The sequence below is a fragment of the Megalobrama amblycephala genome, linkage group LG24 (genome assembly GCF_018812025.1).
Source record: "Megalobrama amblycephala isolate DHTTF-2021 linkage group LG24, ASM1881202v1, whole genome shotgun sequence".
NCBI classification, from domain to species: domain Eukaryota; kingdom Metazoa; phylum Chordata; class Actinopteri; order Cypriniformes; family Xenocyprididae; genus Megalobrama; species Megalobrama amblycephala.
In genome coordinates, this window is record NC_063067.1 from 14,785,593 (window position 1) to 14,808,077 (window position 22,485).

The following is a 22,485-nucleotide window of genomic DNA, read 5'->3' on the forward strand; positions in this document are numbered from 1 at the left end:
GCTCACAGTTTTCTCTCCAGGCATCTGTGCAGCCTAATAATCCATGTGCCTAGCAACAAAAATGTGTGTTCACCTGTGTGTGTGAGTGAAGGCATGCATATTTTGTGCATGTTTGTGCTCATAAGATCCACTGTGCTGTTCTCTGAACGCTGCATCATTTTAACAGTTATCAAAGCCTCTTGCTTAGTGTAGTGTTTTTTGATGCTCGTATTTGATGCCTCTTCCATGTTATGGCCTATAAAAACAATGTGTGTTGCTTCTCATTGAAACTGCTGCTAACAGTGCGTAACAGTGACTGGCCATTTTTTTTAATAGCCTTGGTTCTGGAATTTCTTCCTTGTTTTCTCCATAGGGATTTAAAAATAAAAACAGGGAATGAACAGCTCAGGGAATGAACTACGATCCCATAAAGCACTGTGAATGACCAAATAAAAAACCCAAGGTACAATATAAAATATTTTACATATTTATATGTATATATAAATGTGTAAAGTATAAATAAATATATGTAAATATATAATATTAATTCATAATTATTGAAAAAAAAAAAAAAAAAAAAAATAAATATATATATATATATATATATATATATATATATATATATATATATATATAAATATTATAATAAAATAAGTAAATTAAATTATAATTATATATATATATATAAAAATAGATAATATAATAATAATAATAATAATAGATTATAAATGTATAATATTAATTCATAATTTTGATAAATATATTAAGTAATTATAATTAAATTAATATAAAAATAAATCATTTTTATATATATATATATATATATATATATATAAAATATTATAATAAAATAAGTAAATTAAATTATAATTTTATATATATATATATATATATATATATATATATATATATATATATATATATATATATATATATATATATAATAGATAATATAATGATAAATAGATAAATGTATAATATTAATTCATAATTATTGATAAATATAATTAAGTCATTATAATTACTTAAAATAATATAAAGTAATATATATTAAATTATTAAATAACCATAAATAATAATACAATTTTCAGTTATGTACCAGATATGCATCTCTGTTTTTTACATCCTATGCTTCATGGGAGTTGGATGTTTCTCTTGAGCTCTTTTGTCGCAATTTCTCTTTCCGTGTGATTCCGTGTGATTTCTGTATTTTTTGTTGCTTTACTGGGAATTCACTTATTAAGCATATTTTCTCTTAAAGATGAAGTTCAAATTACTCTTGTGGCTTCTACAGAAGTATAGATTGCTTTTTATTTTGTCTAAAAATCTATATGGAGAAAATGAATGGGATTTTATTAGCATCATATGATACCTCATTTGGCTAACTCTCATTTGCTCTGCTGACTTCGTGTTTTACAAGATTAAGCGGTTTCAAGATGTAGCCCTCTGATAGCACTGGGGAACTCCAGACTTCACACTTTCAAGTTTTTTGAGCTTATACCCTAGCGGTAACCATAGAGCTTTTACAATAGAGCTCATGACAGCTAGAGTATAAGATCAGCTAAATTCTGCACCATCTAAGAGGTGATATTTTTGCTTTCCATGTTATCTGCACTTGATATCCTTGGCTCATTAGCAGTGTCCTTAGAAGATCACCTACACCAGTTCACCCTGCTGAAAAGACCCGCATGCATTTGGGTGATTGACAAATAATGTTCATAAACCATTTTATTTATAAATATACAAGGGACGATATATATTTAGATTAGTTTTTAAACATTTTATTCAACATTTAACCCAAAAATGAAAATTCTATCATCATTTACTCACCCTCAAGTTATTCCAAACCTGTATGAATTTCTTTCATCTGTTTAACACAAAAGAAGATATTTGGAAGAATGTTTGTAACCAAACAGCATAATATTTTTTTCCATATTATGGCTACCGCCAACTGTTTGGTTACCAACATTCTTCCAAATATCTTCTTTTGTGTTTAACAAATGAAAGAAACTCATATACTTTACGTAGTTCTGCAATTTTTTTCTCAGCTTTCCATTTCTATGCTATTCAAGGGTGATTTAATGTTATTCTGAGCACAACAAACATTGTACATAGGTCAAATTGGTCAACCAGCATGGTCTTTCTGGTGAAGCTGGTCAGCAAGTGTAATGTTGCTGGTTAAACAGTCTACTGGGGAAGCCACCATCCACCAGACAGCATATGCTGGTGAGCAGTCACGCTAGTGGTTTCAGCAGGGTGCTCTCTATTCTTTGAGATTCCCACCGTGAGTCTTTCTGTCCCTCTCTATTCCTGGGAGCTCAGGCCTGTAGAGCACTGCTCTGCCATCTGGCTCTCTGCACTATGAGAAACTACTTCCTTCTTCCCTCGTCCACTCACTTCCATTCTCTCACACTTTTATTCTCTTGTGGTGAAGTGTCTAACAGTGTCTGCTACATCCTGCATTAGCAATGGCTGGTGTATCTCTTCATCTTAAGTGGACAGTAAATCTATGAGATGTGCACTCTCATTACACCGCTAATAATTGGATAATGCAGTCAGGGCCACAGAACTGCTTTGCCAACAACACTTTTTTTTTTTTTTTGGCTTGATTGGTTGATCAATGGGTGCAGCCTAGTAAAATGGACATTTTTCTGGCAAAGTGGATTTAAATCAGGTTGAGGAACATTGTTGGCATCGAGCTATGCTACCATGTTGTTTCTGACACTAAAAGACTGTAAATCCCTTAACGAGCATAGTTTTGTGTCCTATATTGACGAATTTCCCATTGAAACAAGATGTTTGGGTGACATGTTGAATGTGTTCTTTTTTTATGACAAATGATAAAATGTTATGATAAATGATCAAAATCTAATTTGAATTTACATTTTTAGAATGCACATTAGCTTATTTTGCATCAAGCTTTTAAAATTTACAACATTGCATAAAAATTTTGCATTGCTCTGAACAAAAATGGCAGACAGGTTGAATGAAAATCCACTCTCTGACAGTAGATGGCGCTTATGAAACTTGAACTTTATTTAGTGTGTAATATTGCTGGTTGAGCATGAAAAAGGTCTGCAAAGTTACAAAGCACAAAGACCACTCCAAGCTCCCTGAAATTTTTTTCCGCGAACAAACACGTCACAAAATATTTAAATAATTCCCGCCCAGGGCAAAAAAGGGTGTCTGGTTGGGTTTCGTTAGTAGCGTGTTGAAATTTGCGGCTACGGTAAGGGGCGTGACATTTCCTTAACAAGCTCAAAGCAGTTGATCAATCACAACACACTGGTCCAGCCAACCAATCAGAGCACACTGCATTATTCAGAAGGCGGGGCTTCATAGAGACGGAACTAAACAGAGCGCTACTGCCAGACTGGAAAGAGAGGTGCTGCAACAATTTAAAATATGTAAAATATAATGTGTTTTTGAACATTTAAGCATGAAAACCTGTTCTAGTAGAGCCTAAAAACAAAATCAAGACTGTAAATTGGCATAAAATGGCCTTTTAAGGCCAGTTGAGACTAACTTTGCTTAATGCTGGATATTTTTTACTGTGAGTTTCTCAAATCGTGGTTATCAAATATAGTTTTAATGATCATTAAAATATGAAATGCTACAGTTTTATATTTTATCACGCTTTATCGTCAAACTGGTAAACTACCCTAATTATAACTGTCTTTACTGCCACTTTTGATCAGTTTAATGCATCCATGCCCAAAACACCAACAACAGTAGTGTGTATATATCTACTAAAAGTGTATTTTGGCAATGGGAGTACACTAGCATATAACTAACAAAATCTAATTTTGATTTTATGCTGCCTTTAAGCCCATTATTCTTGTCTAGCCAGTTCTACATTAAAACAGAGCATCCCTGACATGTTGCTTTTCATCTAAACTCCTTGTTCTCTGTTTTTGTCTTTCTCCCATACCCCGATTTTTCTTCCCTTTTTCTGACTGCTTTTGCTTTTGTTTGCTTTTATGTCATTCTCTCCCTATTTTTCATGTTACACACTCCTTCTGGTCATGCCACACAATCTGCTCCTCCTTTATATGTCCCTCCTGTCTCTTTCTTTCCTTGCTTGGCTGGCTGTGACTGTAGAAGGAGGAGGCGGATGTCGAGGACTCAGGTACAGCTGTTTCCCCTGTCATGCATGCATCTATGTGCATCTGTTTGTGTTGGTAAATTTATTTCTGTGCTCTCTGCACTTTTTGTCTCTCTCTTGGCACATTATGTTTACTATACTTAATATGTATATTTGTTTTATTTCTTTCATTATTGATTCCTATACAACTCTGTTCCCATCCAGATGTGTGTAATTATTATTCCCAATTTCCCTCCATTTTCTTTCTATCAGAGCTCTGGGCAACAGATCCCCCTGGTGGTGGAGAGCTGCATTCGCTTCATCAACCTGCACGGTAAAACTGTCATTATTATAGTTACATTATAGTTATAGTCATATAGTCATTTTTCCTCATTAAATAAGTTTTACACATAATGAAACAAAATACATGTTAAAATACGTTTGAAATGATTTATAGTCACATATGATGAAGACTACAGTCATATATCAGTAGCCTAATAAAAGGCAAATTATTCATAGCTGACTGCTAATAGAACATTTACTGAGTGTAACTTTTTAATGTTGGTAGTATTAATGTAAACGAGTATTTATTTATGGATGTGTGAATATAAATGTGATGTTTTCACAGGTCTGCATCATGAAGGCATTTTTAGAGTTCCTGGATCGCAGACTGAAGTCAATCTCATCAGGGATGCCTTTGAAAGAGGTATATCATGTTTAAATTGATGAATACAGGTGTATTAACATAAGAATGTAACATGAAGTAATGCACATTTGTCTGGTTATTATCGCAAAATAAAAATAAATCACTCTGACAGTGTTTATATTGCAATAATGGCCGACTAAATGTATGTTTTGGGGTTAGTAAGACATTTTTTATTCTTTTATTCATTAAATTGATCAAAAGTGACTGTAAAGACATTTATAATGTTACAAAAGATTTCTATTTCAAATAAATGCTGTCAATCAAAGAATCCTGAGAAAAATGTATCACGGTTTCCACAAAATTTTTTAAAAACTTTCAACATTGATTGTAAAAGAGTAAAAGTAAATGTTTCTTGAGCAGCAAATCAGCATATTAGAATGATTTCTGAAGGATCATGTGACACTGAAGACTGGAGTAATGATGCTGAAAATTCAGCTTTGACATCACAGGAATAAATTACATTTTAAAATATATTTATAAATAATATTTCACAACATTACAATTTGACTGTATTTTTGATGCATAAGAGACTTCTTTCAAAAACATTTAAAAATCTTGCCGACCCCAAACGTTTGAACTTTTGGTAGTGTATATTATCTGATTTTTATATACAAATCCGCCTTTTTTCAGTCTCTTGTCTGTTTTCTCTTCTCGCTGACTGTTCTTCTCTCTTTTTTTGATTTTGCAGGAGAGGACCCGCTCACCGACAGTGAGAGTGACATTGATTCAGTGGCAGGGGTTCTGAAGTTGTATTTCAGAGGTCTAGAGAAAGCTCTGTTCCCCGAGGAGAGTTTTAGCCAGCTCATGGAGTGTGTCCGTAAGAGGCCTTTTCATGTGTTTTCTCTTCTTCTGTTTTATTGTGTGTTTGTGTGCATATTCATTCACCCCCAAAAAAGTATTTTGACATTTAATTTGCATTAGACATCTCAACATATTAATTGCCATTCTGCAATTAATTTGAACCAACTGGGTCACAAGGTAGCACCATTTCAAAGTTTGGCGGCAGTAAGCTTTTTTTTAAAGAAATAAATTAACCCTTAAATGCCTGACTGTTTCGCTAATCATTCTTACATATTCGGGTCTTTATCGACCCGGATCTATATCTAACACGAAAGGATCTCTACCTGACGCGATAATTTAAAACTCCACTGATATTAGAGTAACAATTACAGAAGAATAAAATAAAGCATATTTTGTTACCTTTTGGAGCTTGAAAGGGCTCCATTTGAGCAGATGTTTTATGCCATCATCACTGTCCTCGTCAGAGCTCATTTCCCAGTAAATTCAGCAAATAATAGGCTAGTTTTATGTTTGAGTTCACGAATATGAGCCCATTCGCGATCTCAAACATATTCTCAAAACTATATAATTTTCAACATCTTCAAAATCAAAATTTCGATCGCTAACAGCTTCACCAGATCAATCCAGTAACAGTTACAGTCATATTTGATGGCGTTCAGTACTTGCTCTGCAGTAAATCGCTGAGCCATTTCATGTTTCTCTTATTATTTCGTTTTCTGTCTGAATGAGTTGTCACTTAAGCATTGTGTATCAGACATTGCCACCTTGTGGAATAAAGGTGAATTGCACTTATTCCGTCATCTAAGATTCAATTATTGTTGTGCAGAAAAAATATATGTACACTCATACACACCTTGGGTCGTTTGCGACCCTATACAATTTTTACAAAAAATGAATTCAAAAATAGGCATTCTTTTATAATTTTATGATTTTTTTTTTCTTGTTATATTCTTTATAATGAATTGATTGAGGAATACCAAGAAGGTTGATGTCTAACTTTAAAAAATGAATGAGGAGGAGGGTAGTGAATGACATCCCGGGTCACTAAAGACCCGAGGTATGCATTTAAGGGTTAATACTTTGCTTTAAATTGATCAAAATTGACAGTAAAGACAAAAACATTGTCAAAAACATTTAAAATATCTTACTGACCCCAATCTTTTGAATGCTAATGTATTTTGCTTTAATACAGTTAATTTAATAAGTTACTGTTTTTTGAATGTCTTGAAGTCCAGTGTGTTGACTAAATTCCATTAACTCTGTGTCTCTTGCAGAGATGGAGAACATGACAGAAAAAGTAGTGCAGATAAAGACGATAGTCTCTTCCTTCCCCAGACCCGTTGTCATAGTAATGCGTTATCTCTTCGCCTTCCTTCATCAGTGAGTCCAGCTCTCTTTTTCTTAAAGCACTCGTAATCGTTCCAAACCTGATTATGGTGTGCAGTGATACAGTCTGGAACCTCTTTTGTTTGTGTCTGTTCAGTGTCTCTCAGTACAGTGATGAGAACATGATGCAGCCGTATAACCTGGCTGTGTGCTTCGGCCCCAGTCTGCTCAGAGGGGTGGAGATGGGTGGTGATGAAGTGACCCTGGCACCTCAGATCAATGACCTTGTCAAGACCATGATCCTCCATCACGAGAACATTTTCCCAGGGCCATCCGAGCTCCCAGGCCCCGTCTATGAGAAATGCATGACTCTGGAGCAGGAGTACTGGTGAGTCTTAAGGCCTTGATATACTTACGGCGTATCTTTGTTTAGGGGTAAAAAGAATTTTGAAACACCTGAGCATTATTATACTGTTAGCGTACTTCTCCATGCCACTCGCATTTCTCAGAGCAGTGTTTAGATGAAAATGTAAATATGGACTGTAAAAATGACAGCGGTGAGAAAATAGCCGTTAGTAAAGCATGTGATCAGAGCGATATAGATATATTTACAGTACAGTCCAAAAGTTTGGAACCACTAAGATTTTTAATGTTTTTAAAAGAAGTTTCGTCTGCTCACCAAGGCTACATTTATTTAATTAAAAATACAGTAAAAACAGTAATATTGTGAAATATTATTACAATTTAAAATAACTGTTTTCTATTTGAATATATTTCACAAAGTAATTTATTCCTGTGATGGCAAAGCTGAATTTTCAGCATCATTACTCCAGTCTTCAGTGTCACATGATCCTTCAGAAATCATTCTAATATGCTGATCTGCTGCTCAAGAAACATTTAATGTGTACAATTGTACAAAATATTTGTGTACAATATTTTTTTTCAGGATTATTTGATGAATAGAAAGTTCAAAAGAACAGTGTTTATCTGAAATCTAATCTTTTGTAACATTATAAATGTCTTTACTGCCACTTTTGATTTATTTAATGCATCCTTGCTGAATAAAAGTATTCATTTCTTTAATTTCTTTTCAAAAAAATAAAAATAAAAATTCTTACTGACCCCAAACTTTTGATCGGTAGTGTATAATGCTACAGAAGCTTTGTATTTCAGATAAATGCTGTTCTTTTGAACTTTCTATTCATCAAGGAATCCTGAAAAAAAAAAAAAAGTACACAACTGTTTTCAACATTGAAAATAATCATAAATGTTTATTGAGCAGCAAATCAGCATATTAGAATGATTTCTGAAGGATCATGTGACACTGAAGATGCTGAAAATTCAGCTTTGCATCACAGAAATAAATTACTTTGTCAAATATATTTAAATAGTACACAGTTATTTTAAATTGTAATAATATTTCACAATATTACTGTTTTTTACTGTATTTTTAATTAAATAAATGTAGCCTTGGTGAGCAGACGAAACTTCTTTTAAAAACATTAAAAATCTTAGTGGTTCCAAACTTTTGGACTGTACTGTATATACAATTATTTATATACCACTTTATTAGGGCTACCCTTGATTAAAGATTTTTCTAGTCGACTAGTAGTCGTTCATTTAAGCAATTAGTCGACTAATCATGTGTTTATTTTAATAAACCATATAAATCATAATACTGAGCCTTTTAATCGCCTAGGCTATATATAATACATAGCCTAATCAGTATTCAAATGCATGCATAAAGCTCGCAGCAGCGCAGTGGCAAATGTATTGATTATGAATGTGGTGTGAAAAACAGAAGACTGTCTGAACATTTTAATCATTTATTGATCAGCTAGTGTTTTGTGTGTTTTCGGCTGCAGAGGTGAAGTCGATGATGCTGACTCATCATCTCCGCAATAGTGGATGCGCCTATATCCACATTTCATATGGATTAGCCTACATAATCTGAGAACATTTGTTATGGATTTGAATTGCTTCATTTAAAAGTAGACATTTCAGGGCATTCAGGGTAGCACTGTTGCCTCACAGCAAGAAGGTCCCCGGTTTGAGCCCCAGCTGAGCTAGGAGTCTGTATGGAGTTTGCATGTTATCCCCGTGTCAGCGTGGGTTTCCTCCGGGTGCTCCGGTTTCCCCCACAATCCCAAAACATGCAGGTTAGGTGGATTGGATATGCCAAATTTGAGTGTGTGAGTGTATGAATGTGTCCCAGCACTCTTAGTGCTGGGTTGTGTCAGAAAGGGCATCCGGCATAAAAACTGTGCCAAATCAAGTGTGTGTGAAGCGAACCCTGCAAGTGAGCTGAAATGTAAGCAGGAATAAAGCTAAGGAAAGAGAGAGATTTAAAAGTAGACATTTAAAGCTTTCCATAGATATATTTCTCACGTCTGTGAGGCAAGTATATGCAGAGTTTTTGTTCATTTTTGTGACATGCTCAAGTTCACTTGAAACAGAGACGGCAAAAAACACATCCTGTTCATTTGTTACTGTGAGTTTACACAAATAAAAACATTTACAGTTTCGAATGTTGGATTATTCTTATCTGTATGACCAAAAATGACAGAGTATTTTAAGTTAAATGCAAGTGATCGCGCCAGCGCCTCCATGTCATGCAGTAAGCGAGCTCTGCACACAAACATTTGGATATGTGCCAAATAATAGCGCACGCTTATCTAGGTTAACGTTAGAATGAGCAGGCCATATTTGAGGTCGATAAATGATAGGCGAATGTTTGGATTTCCTGCCATTAATCATCTGTCCATCAAAGACTGTGTGATTTTCGCCACTTCCTGTGGAGGTTTTTTTTTTTTATGACTAACCAACTAATACCAATTTTGGTCGTCTAAGCCTCTTCTCATCGACTAATGGTTAGTCGACTATTAAGGGGCAGCCGTACACTTAATAAAATGTATTGCTTTAAAGCAAGCAACTTTATATAATTAAACATGAAAAAAAGTGTCGCTTTAAATTAGAATGACAACTTTCCACTATAAAGCAGTGTGTTCTTATTTTTACTCACGTCTGACCTAAGCACACTGAACAGAAGAGATGAACCGGAAATTTTGAAAAAAGATTTCCATGTCAAAGAGCCACACTCACTTAGTATATAATTGACAGAGACCAATCGTAGTTCGAATGTGTTTACCAGGCAGAGCGAACTTCCCCGTAAAGTTTGCTTTTTTTTTTTTTTAAAGTTTGCTTTGGTGAGCTGTTTCAAACTCCAAAAAAAATGTTGTTTTGGCCTGTTTTTGTTTTAAATGACATCACACCAGTTTGTTTTTCAATTTGGCTTGAAGTATATCAGGGCCTTTAGAGGGTTAGTTCGTCCAAAAATAACAATTCTGTCATCATTTCCCCAACCTCATGTTGTTTCATACCCTTTTGCTGTTGTTTTTGGGTCTCACACAAAAAAATCCAAATTTTTAAAGAATAGTTAGCAGTTCTTGCCAGGATTTTTCTAATGTTGTTTACTTTTAAGTAACGCCAACCACTTTTTCCAGTGAACCCATCACAGAGGAGGGCGAGGGAGAAGCTGAACATCTTCCCAGTGAAGATGGTAAGAAAATACAACATATATCATGCCAATTTATTTCTAAACCTTTAAAGTTTTATTAATTTAATAATCTAAATGTGTCCATGTGTGTTCTATGTTGGGTTTTTGTGTGCTGTTGTGCATTGTGGACATTCCATGTTGGATTTTGGCATATGTGGTATTTTTGTCGCTATGCTTTGTGTTGCATGTTTGTATGTGTGCATTGTATGACCAGAGTGCGAGGCTGTGGCCATGTTTGATTATGTTGCACGCTCTGCAGCCGAGCTGTCATTCAAGCAGGGTGACCACCTCCTACTACACAGCAAGGCCTCACCTGATTGGTGGAGAGGGGAAATGGGAGGAATGAGAGGCCTGATCCCCCATAAGTACATCAGTATGGTAGAGGGGTGAGATCATATTTACCATAAACTTGAACTGCATGAGGTTCCTTCAAACATTGCATTGATGTTACTATTACAGTAGCTAGTCGAAGTTTTAATGCCTTGTTACACAGACAGCATTCATAACCTTACCAATAGCTTTGGTACTGTAACCTCATCTTGTTGTCTGCTCATCCTCAGGGCGGACCGTAAGGAACGAGGGAAGAAGGAAGACAGCAGAGGGGGAAGCACTGGAAACCTTGCAGAAGAACAGCAGCAGTCTGAACACAGCACCCGGTACATTCTCTCAGACTGCTTGTAATAATGCACCATGGATGCTCTACACAGACCCACTGAGATCTTATCTGTATCGTGTTCGCTGTCGTTCCCCAGAATGAGAGTGAACAGTGACAGCGCTTCTTTGCCCTGCCGGCAGAGGACGGGCAGCGGAGGCAGCAATATAGTTGGAGGCAGCAGTGGGAATGTGAGCCCCATACGGAAGCTCACCCTGCAGGTGCCCGAGGGACGACTCATCCTTCCTCCTCAGTCAACTGCAGTTGGGCGTCAATTCTCAGGGTAGGAGAACAGAATGTGTTGTTTTGATGGTACCAGATGCTGAAAGTCACATGTATGAGACGTGATCTGAGTATATGACCACCATTAAACTTCAATGAGCTTACAGAATTATTTTAGAGATTACAAAAATGATGTTTCAGGATGTTCACACTTGGCATGTTTGGTTCAATTAAAACGAACCCTAGTGCGGTTCATTTGATTAAGTGTGAACGCTGCCATCTGAACCCTGGTGCACACCAAACAAGCAGTGAAAAGGTCCGCTTGGTCCGCTTCCAAATGAACTCTGGAATTAAATATGAATGCAAAACGGACCAAAGATATGTAAACAAACTAAAACAGACATGATGTCTCAAGATTTGACCCTAAAAAGGACAGAATGCTCAAGCATACATGTTTTTTCTTGTCATAGTTGCAATGTTCCCATTACAGTTCAGTACAGGCATGAGAACCACGTCTCCTTACAGTAGATTTTCGTTTGTGTGTGTGATGCAGGAGTGATTCCTGCCTCTGTTTTGACTCCTTTACACATTTTATAAGATCTTCATGAGTTCTCAGCTGATCAAAATACCATCATACAGTGGTGGTCAAAATTATTGGCACCCTTGGTAAATATGATCAAAGATGACTATAAAAATAAATCTGCATTGTTTATCCTTTTTATCTTTAATTTGTAAAATTAGCAAAAATATAACCTTTCATTGAAGGACAAGAATTTTAAGGGGGGGGGATCATATTATGAAATAAATGTTTTTCTTCAAAACACGTTGGCCACAATTATTGGCACCCCTAGAATTTTTTATGAGTGAAATATCTCTGAAGAATATTCCCAATAATATTTACATTTTTTTAGCACACCAGGGTGACTAGGAGCATGAAATTGTCCAGCCATGACTTCCTGTTCCACAGGAGTATAAACATGAGGAAACACAAAGGCCAAATTCCCTTAATCATCCATCACAATGAGTAAAAGCAAAGAATATAGTTCTGATGTGCAGCAAAAGAATGTTGAGCTTCACAAAATAAAAAGTGGCTGTAAGAAAATAGCTAAAGCATTAAAATTAAAATTAAAAGCATAAATTAAAATTAAGAAGTTCCAATCAACTAAAGATGTTACCAATCTGCCTGGAAGAGGACGTGTGTCTAAATCGTCCTAATGCGTGGTGAGAAGGAAAGTTTGAGTGGCCAAAGACTCTTCAAGGATCACAGCTGGAGAATTGCAGAGATTAGTTGAGTCTTGAGTCTCAGAAAGCCTAAAAAAAATGACAAACAGCACCTACATCACCACAAGTTGCTCGGGAGGGTTTCAAGAAAAATCCTCTGCTCTCATCCAGAATCAATCTCCAGCATATTCAGTTGTCAGACACGACTGGAACTTCAAACAGGACCGGCTTGTATGGTCAGATGAAACTAAAAAAAAAGCTTTTTGGCAGCAAACCCACCAGATGGGTTTGGTGCACACATGGATAAAAAGTATCCCATGCCCACGGTTAAATATACTGTTGGATCTTTAATGTTGTGGACCTATTTTTCTGCTGGAGGTCCAGGACATCTTGTTCAGATATATGGTATCATGGATTCTATCAAATACTAACAGATAAAAATCAAAACCTGACCGCCTCTGCTAGAAATCCATTAATGGGCAGTGATTGGTTCATCCATCAGGACAATGATCCAAAACAAACATCAAAACCAACACAAAAATGTGTCACTGAGCACAAAATGAAGTTTCTGCCATGACCGTCCCAGTTCCTGACCTAAACCCTAAAGAAAATGAGTGGAGTGAACAGAAGAGAAGAAGCACCAACATGGAGCTGGGAATCTGAAGGATCTGGAAAGATTCTGTATGAAGGAATGATCTCTGATCTCGTCAGGTGTTCTCCAAACTCATCAGGCATTATAGAAGAAGACTCTGAGCTGTTCTTTTGGCAAAAAAAAAATAAAAAATTGAATAAAAGGGTGCCAATAATTGTGGCCAACGTGTTTTGGAGAAAAACATTTATTTCATAATGTGGTGTTTTTTTTTTCTTTTTTTTTTCAATTCTTTTTTCTTCAATGAAAGGATAGATTTTTGCTAATTTTATGAATTAAAGATCAAAAGGATAAACAATATTTACCAAGGGTGCCAATAATACTGACCACCACTATATGTAGGCTATACACATACAATGAACACATTTAGCCCAGTGCACAGCATTGTTTTGGATGTTCAGTCAGTTCCATTGCAAAATATACATCATAAAAGCTGACCAATCAGGTTGTGAATGCATCCTTGTCACTTTAGGTTGAGTATCTTTAGGTTCAATGTTAAAATGCCAATGTGAACGCTAAAGGACTAAATGTTTTTATTTAAAAAAGAAAACTTTTTAAAGAAATGAATACTTTTATTCAGCAAGGATGCATTAAGTTGATCAAGTAACAGCTGAACCATTTATAATGTTACAAAAAGATATCTATTTCAAATAAATGCTGTTCTTTTGAACTTTCTGTTCATCAAATAATCTAGAAAAAATGTTTCATGATTCCACAAAAATGAAAAAAATGTTCAATCATTGATAATAGGAAGAAATGTTCTTGAGCAGCATATTAGAATGATTTCTGAAGGATCATGTGACACTGAACACTGGAGTAATGATGCTTTGCCATCACAGGAATATATTATTAAGTATTAAAATAGAAAACAGTTATTTTAAATTGTAAAAATATTCCACAATATTACAGTTTTTCCTGTATTTTTGTTCAAATAATTGTAGCCGTGGTGAGCATAAGAGACCGATCCTTGAACTTTTGAATGGTAGTGTATGTTTTTGTACGTAATTGAATATTTTTTTCATCAGTAACCTTCATTCATCATTCCCTTCTCTGTGCCTTTGTTTCTCTTCAGTCATCAAGAGCGTAGGCACACTTTGGACAGTCTGAGGCCAGTAGGAGGAGCAGCAGAGAGACAGACAGTACATATCGACAAGGTCTGATTCTCATACTGACATTTCATGGACATTTCTATAACGGATATACATTTTTGTAGTTATGAATGATGACCTAAAATATTTTATCAGGTAGAAATTGCAGAGAAATTGTACAAATCCCTCACAAACTAAAATGGAATTTATGGAATTGAATTATTAATTATAAATGATTTTAATATATTTCCACTCTATGAATAAAAAATGTTTGAAACATTACAGTAGAAGTACCGGAAATATCTTGGACAATGGGGGATTTGAATCAAAAAGGCTCAAAATCACTGATTTAAATCTATGAATTTGATGGTCTAGTACATGGTGGAAATCCTAATGTTTTAATACGATTCTCTCTTTCTCATAGGAGGTCAGTCGCCAGATGAACTCAGTGTTTAAGGAGCTGTTGTCCCGTCAACCTCCTCTGGAAATCTCGGGTTCGAGCATTCCTCCCTCCTCTCCCCCTACATCTGTCCCTTCGGTTCCCTCCGCTGCTGCTCGACCTCCGGTGAAGAAGGGAGGCTTCGGCCTGCGCAGCAGAGGCCTCTTCAAACCCCAAGACCAACAGGACTGAGGGAGAGGAAGAGATATGAGTGAATCTGAGTATGAGTGTTGGGGGAACAGCAAACTCATCACAGATATGAATATATTTTTCCAGACATACAATATATGGTTCTCTTTACGCCTTATTAACTAAACTGTATTCAAAAAGATTTCCGTTGACAGTAATTAATTATGGTTTTGTTTCGTGTGAGACCAAGTCATTGATCCTATTATTGGTTGTATTTGTGTTTTACTAGCTTTGACAACAGTTAATCTGGTCCTCGGTCAAGAATTTCCTACTTCCCGTCTGATCATTCATTGCAGTGATGTCCAATGTGTCTGATGTTTTTGATTGTAGTGTAGGCTGTGTTCTTTTGGAGAAACATAACTATCTGCTGATGATGTATTCTTGGATTCCCTCAAAGCACATAGATTCTGATCAGCAAGTGAATTGTGGGAATGATGTCCATGACAGAGTCCACACTGTTATTTTAGATATAGACGAGTCACCCTGAATGTAGCAAGAGATTCATGAAGGCCAATGATACATTATTGGAGTTTTTCTTATTCAGTTTTAAATGTTTTTTTTGCTGTTTTTTAATATTATGCATTACTCAAGTAGTTCAAGGTACAACATGAATATTAACATGCTCCAGTTTTTCATTTTTAGAAGATTCATTTAGGGTTTTTTTTTTTTGTAACATTTGCTATTTAATTTTTTTTTTTTTTTTTTTTTTTTTTCATTTTATTGCATTTCTTTTTTTTTTTTTTTTCTTACAATGATTTGCATTACAATGGATTATTCTTTAAAAAGCATTCTGTCCTAAAGGAATCGGCACATATGCATGCAATGTGCTGGGATGGTCTCGCGTGGGAACAGGTGGGACGGCCAAAATAAGCACAGCTCTGTAGCCTTTTTTATCCCGCTGGCTCCATATGAAAACTGAAAAGACAACTGTGAAGATAAGTGCCACCAAACACTCAGAACAGCTCAGGAACTGTCCAACAGAGAAGCGACTGGAGAAAAGATCAAACTGTGAAAAGGCACATGTCACAGGAAGTACAATGGCACTCACTTCCTTTTCACTGCACATTAATGCCTCTGGTTACTGGTCTCCCTCGACTTCCACCCCGTCACCCATGCCTTCCCTTTAGCAGTGTGTTTCTCTTGTAGATGATGTCATCATTGATATGTGGATTACAATATTATCAAAATAAATTATAGATTCTAAAATACTGTCGGCTTGCCAAATATTTCATGCATAATAATTACTTGTAAAATGTTATATAATAAATGCTATAATAGTATATAGATACTATTAATATATTAAAGGTGCAGTGTGTAAATTTTAGTGGCATCTAGCGGTGAGGTTGCGAAGTGTCATAACCCAGAGCTTATTTTTTGTGATTTTCCAAAAGTCTATGGGAAAAATGCATAGGCTTTCGATCGAGGGAACCTGTGCACCGCTAACTTCCAGGTTGGCCTACAAAAATCTCTGATGTACTCTATGAGGTTTCTTCTTCTAACAAAGAATAAACTTATTAAAAAAACACCTACTCCTACTACTACTACTACTATTTGATGTGTATTCAACGTAGTGACGATGCAAGCTGCCTCTACAAACACGAACAGTTTAGAAGAACAACAACATAGCAACAAAACGCACTTTGTAGACTGTTTGTCCGTTTAGGGCTGCTGTAGAAACATGCCGGTGCAAAATGGCGACTTAACATGTAAGGAGACCCGAGGTGTATGTAGATAGAAATGGCTCATTCTAAGGCAATAAAAAAATAACGGTTCATTATGTAAGATCTTTATACTAAAAACATTGTTATGTATATTATATTGCATTTCTTTCAATAGATCCTCCCAAATTTTTTACACATTGCACCTTTAAATTAGTTTTTAATATTTTCAGTTATTTAAATTTTTATGTAGTATGTTTTGTGCTTTTGTCTTTATTTAGCTTTATTCTATTTTTCTTTCATTTTTAGAGATTTTAGTACTTAAAGTTAAATGTGTATTTTATTTGTTTCTAATTTTCATTTACATTTTTAAGTTTTTTTTCATGTTTATATTTTATTTTGTTTCTTTATTTTTTATTTTTAGGGTAACACTTTATGGTTAGGTCTCATTAGTTCATTCATTAACTAACAATGAGCAATACATTTGTTACAGTTTTCTCAATCTTTATTAATGTTTAATTGTTAGTTAAATTACGGAAGAGGATTAGGGCCAAGCAATAACAAAATAAAACCATCTCGAGATTAAAGTTGTTAAATTTCGAGAAAAATCTCGTTAAATTTCAAGAAAAAAGTCGAGATAAAATGTTGAGAATAAACTCGTTAAATTACGAGAAAAAAGTCGAGATAAAATGTTGAGAATAAAGTCATTAAATTACGAGAAAAAAGTCGTTAAATTGCGAGAACAAATTCGTTAAATTATGAGAAAAATGTCATTAAATTTCGAGAAAAAAGTCAAGATAAAATGTTGAGAATAAACTCGTTAAATTACGACATTTTATCGACTTTTTTCTCGAAATTTTATGACATTTTTCTCATAATTTAACGAATTTGTTCTCGTAATTTAATGACTTTTTTCTCGTAATTTAATGACTTTATTCTCAACATTTTATCTTGACTTTTTTCTCCAAATTTTATGAGTTTTTTTCTCGTAATTTAACGAGTTTATTCTCAACATTTTATCTTGACTTTTTTCTTGAAATTTAACGAGTTTTTCTCGTAATTTAACGAGTTTATTCTAAACATTTTATTTCGACTTTTTTCTCGAAATTTAACAACTTTAATCTCGAGATGGTTTTATTTTTTTATTATTGCTTGGCCCTAATCCTCTTCCGTATCTGTGATTTTGACACTGTGTAAAACAAAGACATTTTTTTAGTGCCACTGTATGTTTCCTAAAAATAATAATAATAATAATAATAATTTATCTAGACCTAAAATTAGATGGTACTATGAGAGGAAACTGGCTGTGTGCGAAGAGGGTTAGCCTGTCCGGTAACCTGATTAGTGGTGCCCTCTCCATTCCTCTCCCCAAAATAACTTTACGCTCAGCCTTCTAATTCTTCACTGGGTACACACACTTCCACAAACTAGACTATGGCAAAGAACACAAGGGACAGAGAGTGAGGCCATACTGTAAGACGCTCCGCTCCATGCCTCCTGATGCCATTAACAGAATGATATCGGCCATATATTTATCTGTTAGATGATGAGATAGTTTATAGAGATTAGGAGTGTCTGTCAGACTGATCAAAATAGTCATAAACTATACTGCTGAAGTTACTTTTTTCTTGACCTGCACAGGATTACAGTTTATTTTTGGACCAGGACTGAATATTGAATAGGGTAAGTGAAAAATATTCATAATTGCTAAAAAATATTTTGCATTACATTCACGAGTATGCCAAAATTGAACAATATAACATATTCTGTAATTATAATGCATTTATAATTAGTTATTATAACATAAATGCAATGCAGTTTTGACATCTACACCCATATGCTATACAGTGCTGATGGGTTCATGTCATCACTTCTCAATCAGACAAGCATGCATTACTGTAGCCTATGGTGTATAATGAGTAAATATAGTAAGCAAGAGTTGTCAGGGTGTCTTTTCTGACTTTGGTTTGCATTTGTCACATGTTGCCTGTAGTTTAGTGGTTCTCAAACGGGGCCGTGACCCATAGGGGGCCTCAGCACACTTCCAATGGGACTGCAAGATCGCTCAAAATTATTTAAAATATGACAGAACCGGTCAAGATTTAAGCTGAGATAACATTTCTTATTCAAATTAGTTTCAAATTGCAATTTTCATTAAAGAACAAGAGGGGCTTTCACGCCATGTCGTAATTACAAGATTTCAACTTGTAAAAAAAAAAAGCTTTCACATCCTCGTAATTACAACTTGTAAGCTGGGAATTTTCTGAGAGCTCCTACCACCTGACTGCTGCAGATTCTTTTAGGCGTTGAAAGAACGTCATGTGTTGTCATTTCGAAATTACGGCATGAACGCATGATTTTAGACAACCTGGACATAAAGTATGGGATGACTTCAAATATTGTCTTTGACAATGGGATGCCTTGCAATCAAAAACTAACATGTTTAACCCACGGATATGCTATAAACCTAACCTATTTATTGAGGTAGGCCTACTGGTTTGGTTCTGCACTGATTTAAGGATGCGTATGAGAAATTGCACACAAACACAAAGCGTGTGATCTGCTTTGCAGTCAATATGATGTCAGACGAGTATTTGGTGGAGTGTAAGATTGATGATGATGATGATGATGAAGAAGAAGATGATTATGATGTGAAGAAGATCCACCCATCTCCACCTCCTCCACCACAGTTCTCCTCCACCCCTTCCCTCACTCAGGTTGAGATCAGGGATCCCTATGGCGTCAACAAACACTTGAAGGTGAACGCAACGTTGACTTCCCGTCCTGAGGGCAGTCATACAGGAGGTTTTACATGAAATAAGCATAACCAAGAATAAAATTCACATAACTTTCTGTTCATTTTGTCACCAGGTAGAGTTTAGCGATGTTTTGGCAGAGCCCGCGTCCACACACAGCTACGACCGCGTGTGGGTGTACAGTGGGATCGCCTTCGAGTCCATGCGGCTGTGGGGTTACCGCTGCCTGTCAGCGCTGTGTGCGGTTCCTCTCTCTTGCCTCTGTGGCTGTCTCTTTGCCCTACTGGCCTGTATGCACATCTGGTAGGCTAATTTTGTGAATTATTTATGAAAGCTGTTCCATAAAGTTAAGTTTTTCATCAAAAATATTTTCTTTGCTTCTGTCTCCTCCTTTTTGCCATAGGTGTGTGATGCCCTGTATTCAGGTGTGCCATACCTGCCTGCCCTGTGTGAGGTCACTGTGGATGAGTGTGGTTAATATCTTTATCACTCCATTCTGCGCATCTGTGGCGCGCTGTTGCAGTGGCATATATGTGATGTACTCCAAAGAGTGATGAAAAACAATTGAGGAATTTTTGACATTACAAAATAGTGTTCAAACCATTCAAAGAAGAGGATTATGTGCTGTTATAGCCTATAGATTTTTATTTAATAATACATTATTATAATAATCTTTTTAAAATTATCTTAATGCAACACAAATTTTGCATGTCAGAAGATATTTTGTTTCTAAATTATCAAGAACCTCTTTTCGTTTTCATAAAAATCTGTTAATATTTGTTTTTTTTCTGTTTGATATAATGAACCATTGTCATTGTATTATCTATGAAGCCAGATGTCTGTTTTGATGGTTATCATGTCATACATGTATTTGAATAAAACAACCACTTACATTTGTACATACAAGTTCTCTTATTTATCAAGTTTTGTCATTTTTATTATGTGAATGTCTGTCAAACATGATGTCTAAAGATCATTCCAGATGATAAAGCACTCAAAAGCATAAAAAATAAATTCTTTCTTTTTCTTTTGTTTGTGAGGTGAAACTAAAAACGGCTGTATTATGGTATACAACTGCACATTTAAAGGTGCAATATGTAAGAATTTTGCAGTAAAATCCTCAGTTTCCGGTTTTATTTTGTAGAAACCATGGAAACACCAAAGATGCTTTAATATTTACACGTTTTAATAGACAAGGGAACAACTGTTTTGATATATTTATAAACAGAAAACTAACTTGTTATAGCTCAACATCTTTAGTCTAATTGTTTAAATCGAATTTTCTTGATTTTTTGCGAGTACCATGCTTTACCATGCCTCAGAGAAAAACACTATTTTGTGAAGTAGCTAACATAGCATAATCAGATGCAGCTTTATTTTTAGTAAAAATAATACAGAATTTTCTCCATCATACAATACGTTTTAAAATTAATTGCATGCCATTTATCAACACAAGCCATCCAGCATTTAATATGATATTCTAAAATCGATCTAGCTTACTGCAGTGTGCAACAAGTGTCTCAGAGCAGCAGCCGAGCAAACGCACAGAGTAACGTTATAACATCATTTTCAACACACTCAAATGTATCTATTATGATAAACAGAGCTGCGTTACCTCATACTCATGACCAGAAAAGCGGAAGCGGCGCCGGCGACTGTGTCATAATAAAAGTTCGGCTGCTCGTGAGGCGTGTGTTGCGCAATCCTCCAGCGGCCTCGTTCAGCTCCTACAACACTCGGTCCTGCTCTGCTTCATACTATAGTATCGTTAATGATCTCATCCATGAACATGATTTCTTCCCCAGTCCTATCCCTATTCTTTTGCACCGGCCGTTGATGTGAAGACCACATGTCCCAAGATTCTGCACTCAAACTTGCCATCATCAAGCTACGTCTTTGTTTTGAATAGGCCTCTAGCGACCTCTAGCGGACAGAAATCCTACATACTGCACCTTTAACAAATAAGTAATAAGGTACTCGAGGCTCTGCTGTATCGTGAATAAGTCACAGCTGAAGGGTGTTGTTAGGCACGACGCGAAGCGGAGCGATACAGCACTAGCCTCGAGTAGCCTACCTTATTGCTTTTATAAAACGGTTACCACACAATACAAATATTAAAGCCAAAAATATGTATCAATGCAACTTTCATGTAGTAAACTTTTTCTAAAAGCCTTCCTTCCACCGGGAAAAATAGTCCCTGACCGTGAACAGCAACAGAAGTTACATTATTGCGCCATTAGATGGCGGCAAAGACTGTCTTGTCTTAATGAGTGTGTCAGTCATTGTTTTGAAAATGGAACAAGACGCAACAGACAAATGCTTTGACTAGCGCAGTTAGTCAAGTAAAAATCCCTTAAATGTTAAAAGGACAAGATGATAAATCAGACATTTAAACAGATTTTTTATTATGAACACATGACTGAACTGAAGGAAAATGCTAAATCTGAATGTAATAAACTCACTCTCTCTTTTTCTCACAATACTCTTCTACATAATACAGTAAGCTTCAATGAGCAATATCAATTGAGAACAAACAGTTTACATTGCTAAGAGTGGTTGCTAAGGGTGTTGTGTTGGGTGAAGCATCATAGCCATGTTTTATCGTGGATAAAACACAGCTATTGACCAATCAGAATCAAGAACAGGAACTAACCGTTTTATAATCTTCATTATGACATGAACAGCCAATTTGGACCAACTTTTCACATCAATTAGTTGCAACAAATCTATTTTAATACTTACAAAAAAATATTTGATGCAGTAAGTTAAGTGAAAGTGCTGTAGTGGATGTTACTATGTAGGAATGGAGCATTTTATAGCCCAAAACAGAGTTGAAAAGAACTTTGCATAAATGTAATGGCACAGATACAAATCCTTATTATTATTAGAAATGTAATAAAATATGTAATGGATAATATGTTATTTCTGTAGTCTATTGAGTTGTTATTGTGTCAAAACACAAATAAAACAACAATTAATAATCTGTTCTGGATATCAGTTATAAGACAGAAAAAACAACATGATCTCTGTCCAAAAACATGTCAAAAATGGCGTGTAGACATTAAAAAGGGTTAAAAGCTCATTTTGTAGAGGTGATAACAAAAACGCCTCGGATGAAGAAGTTTCTTATGACTTTTTTTGTAATTTGTCTTCCCATAA

The 22,485-nt window shown here is 35.4% G+C and overlaps 2 protein-coding genes across 5 annotated transcripts in view; both read left to right on the forward strand.

Annotated features, from left to right (window-relative positions):
* The window catches only part of arhgap4b (Rho GTPase activating protein 4b), a 35,347-nt gene extending 19,229 nt beyond the window's left edge, over positions 1–16,118 (forward strand). For 2 of the 4 annotated variants that reach the window (XM_048177548.1, XM_048177549.1), the window contains 11 exons: positions 4,337–4,397; positions 4,692–4,769; positions 5,458–5,586; positions 6,845–6,950; positions 7,054–7,284; positions 10,400–10,455; positions 10,667–10,838; positions 11,013–11,108; positions 11,205–11,387; positions 14,269–14,350; positions 14,709–16,118. In XM_048177548.1, the coding sequence (XP_048033505.1) occupies positions 4,337–4,397; positions 4,692–4,769; positions 5,458–5,586; positions 6,845–6,950; positions 7,054–7,284; positions 10,400–10,455; positions 10,667–10,838; positions 11,013–11,108; positions 11,205–11,387; positions 14,269–14,350; positions 14,709–14,915 (1,401 nt within the window). In that variant the 3' untranslated portion in view covers positions 14,916–16,118. Of the gene's footprint in view, positions 1–4,080; positions 4,109–4,336; positions 4,398–4,691; positions 4,770–5,457; positions 5,587–6,844; positions 6,951–7,053; positions 7,285–10,399; positions 10,456–10,666; positions 10,839–11,012; positions 11,109–11,204; positions 11,388–14,268; positions 14,351–14,708 lie in introns of all 4 variants that reach the window. The other 2 variants (XM_048177551.1, XM_048177550.1) reach the window with 2 other exon arrangements.
* Positions 16,119–17,757: 1,639 nt separating this feature from the next.
* cav4b (caveolin 4b) lies at positions 17,758–20,225 on the forward strand. Its single transcript, XM_048179334.1, has 4 exons — positions 17,758–18,253; positions 19,142–19,329; positions 19,442–19,629; positions 19,730–20,225. Exons 2-4 carry the CDS (start codon positions 19,147–19,149, stop codon positions 19,878–19,880), a joined length of 522 nt encoding a protein of 173 aa, XP_048035291.1. The 5' UTR covers positions 17,758–18,253; positions 19,142–19,146; the 3' UTR covers positions 19,881–20,225.
* Positions 20,226–22,485: the final 2,260 nt, after the last annotated feature.

What these genes read in the sequence shown, in the direction of transcription:
- cav4b (XM_048179334.1), top strand. Translation starts at nt 19,147, where the DNA reads ATGATGTCAGACGAGTATTTGGTGGAGTGTAAGATTGATGATGATGAT. An exon ending in GCGTCAACAAACACTTGAAG is followed by an intron (nt 19,330 to 19,441) that starts GTGAACGCAACG and finishes TTTTGTCACCAG; the next exon opens with GTAGAGTTTAGCGATGTTTT. An exon ending in CTGGCCTGTATGCACATCTG is followed by an intron (nt 19,630 to 19,729) that starts GTAGGCTAATTT and finishes TTTTTGCCATAG; the next exon opens with GTGTGTGATGCCCTGTATTC.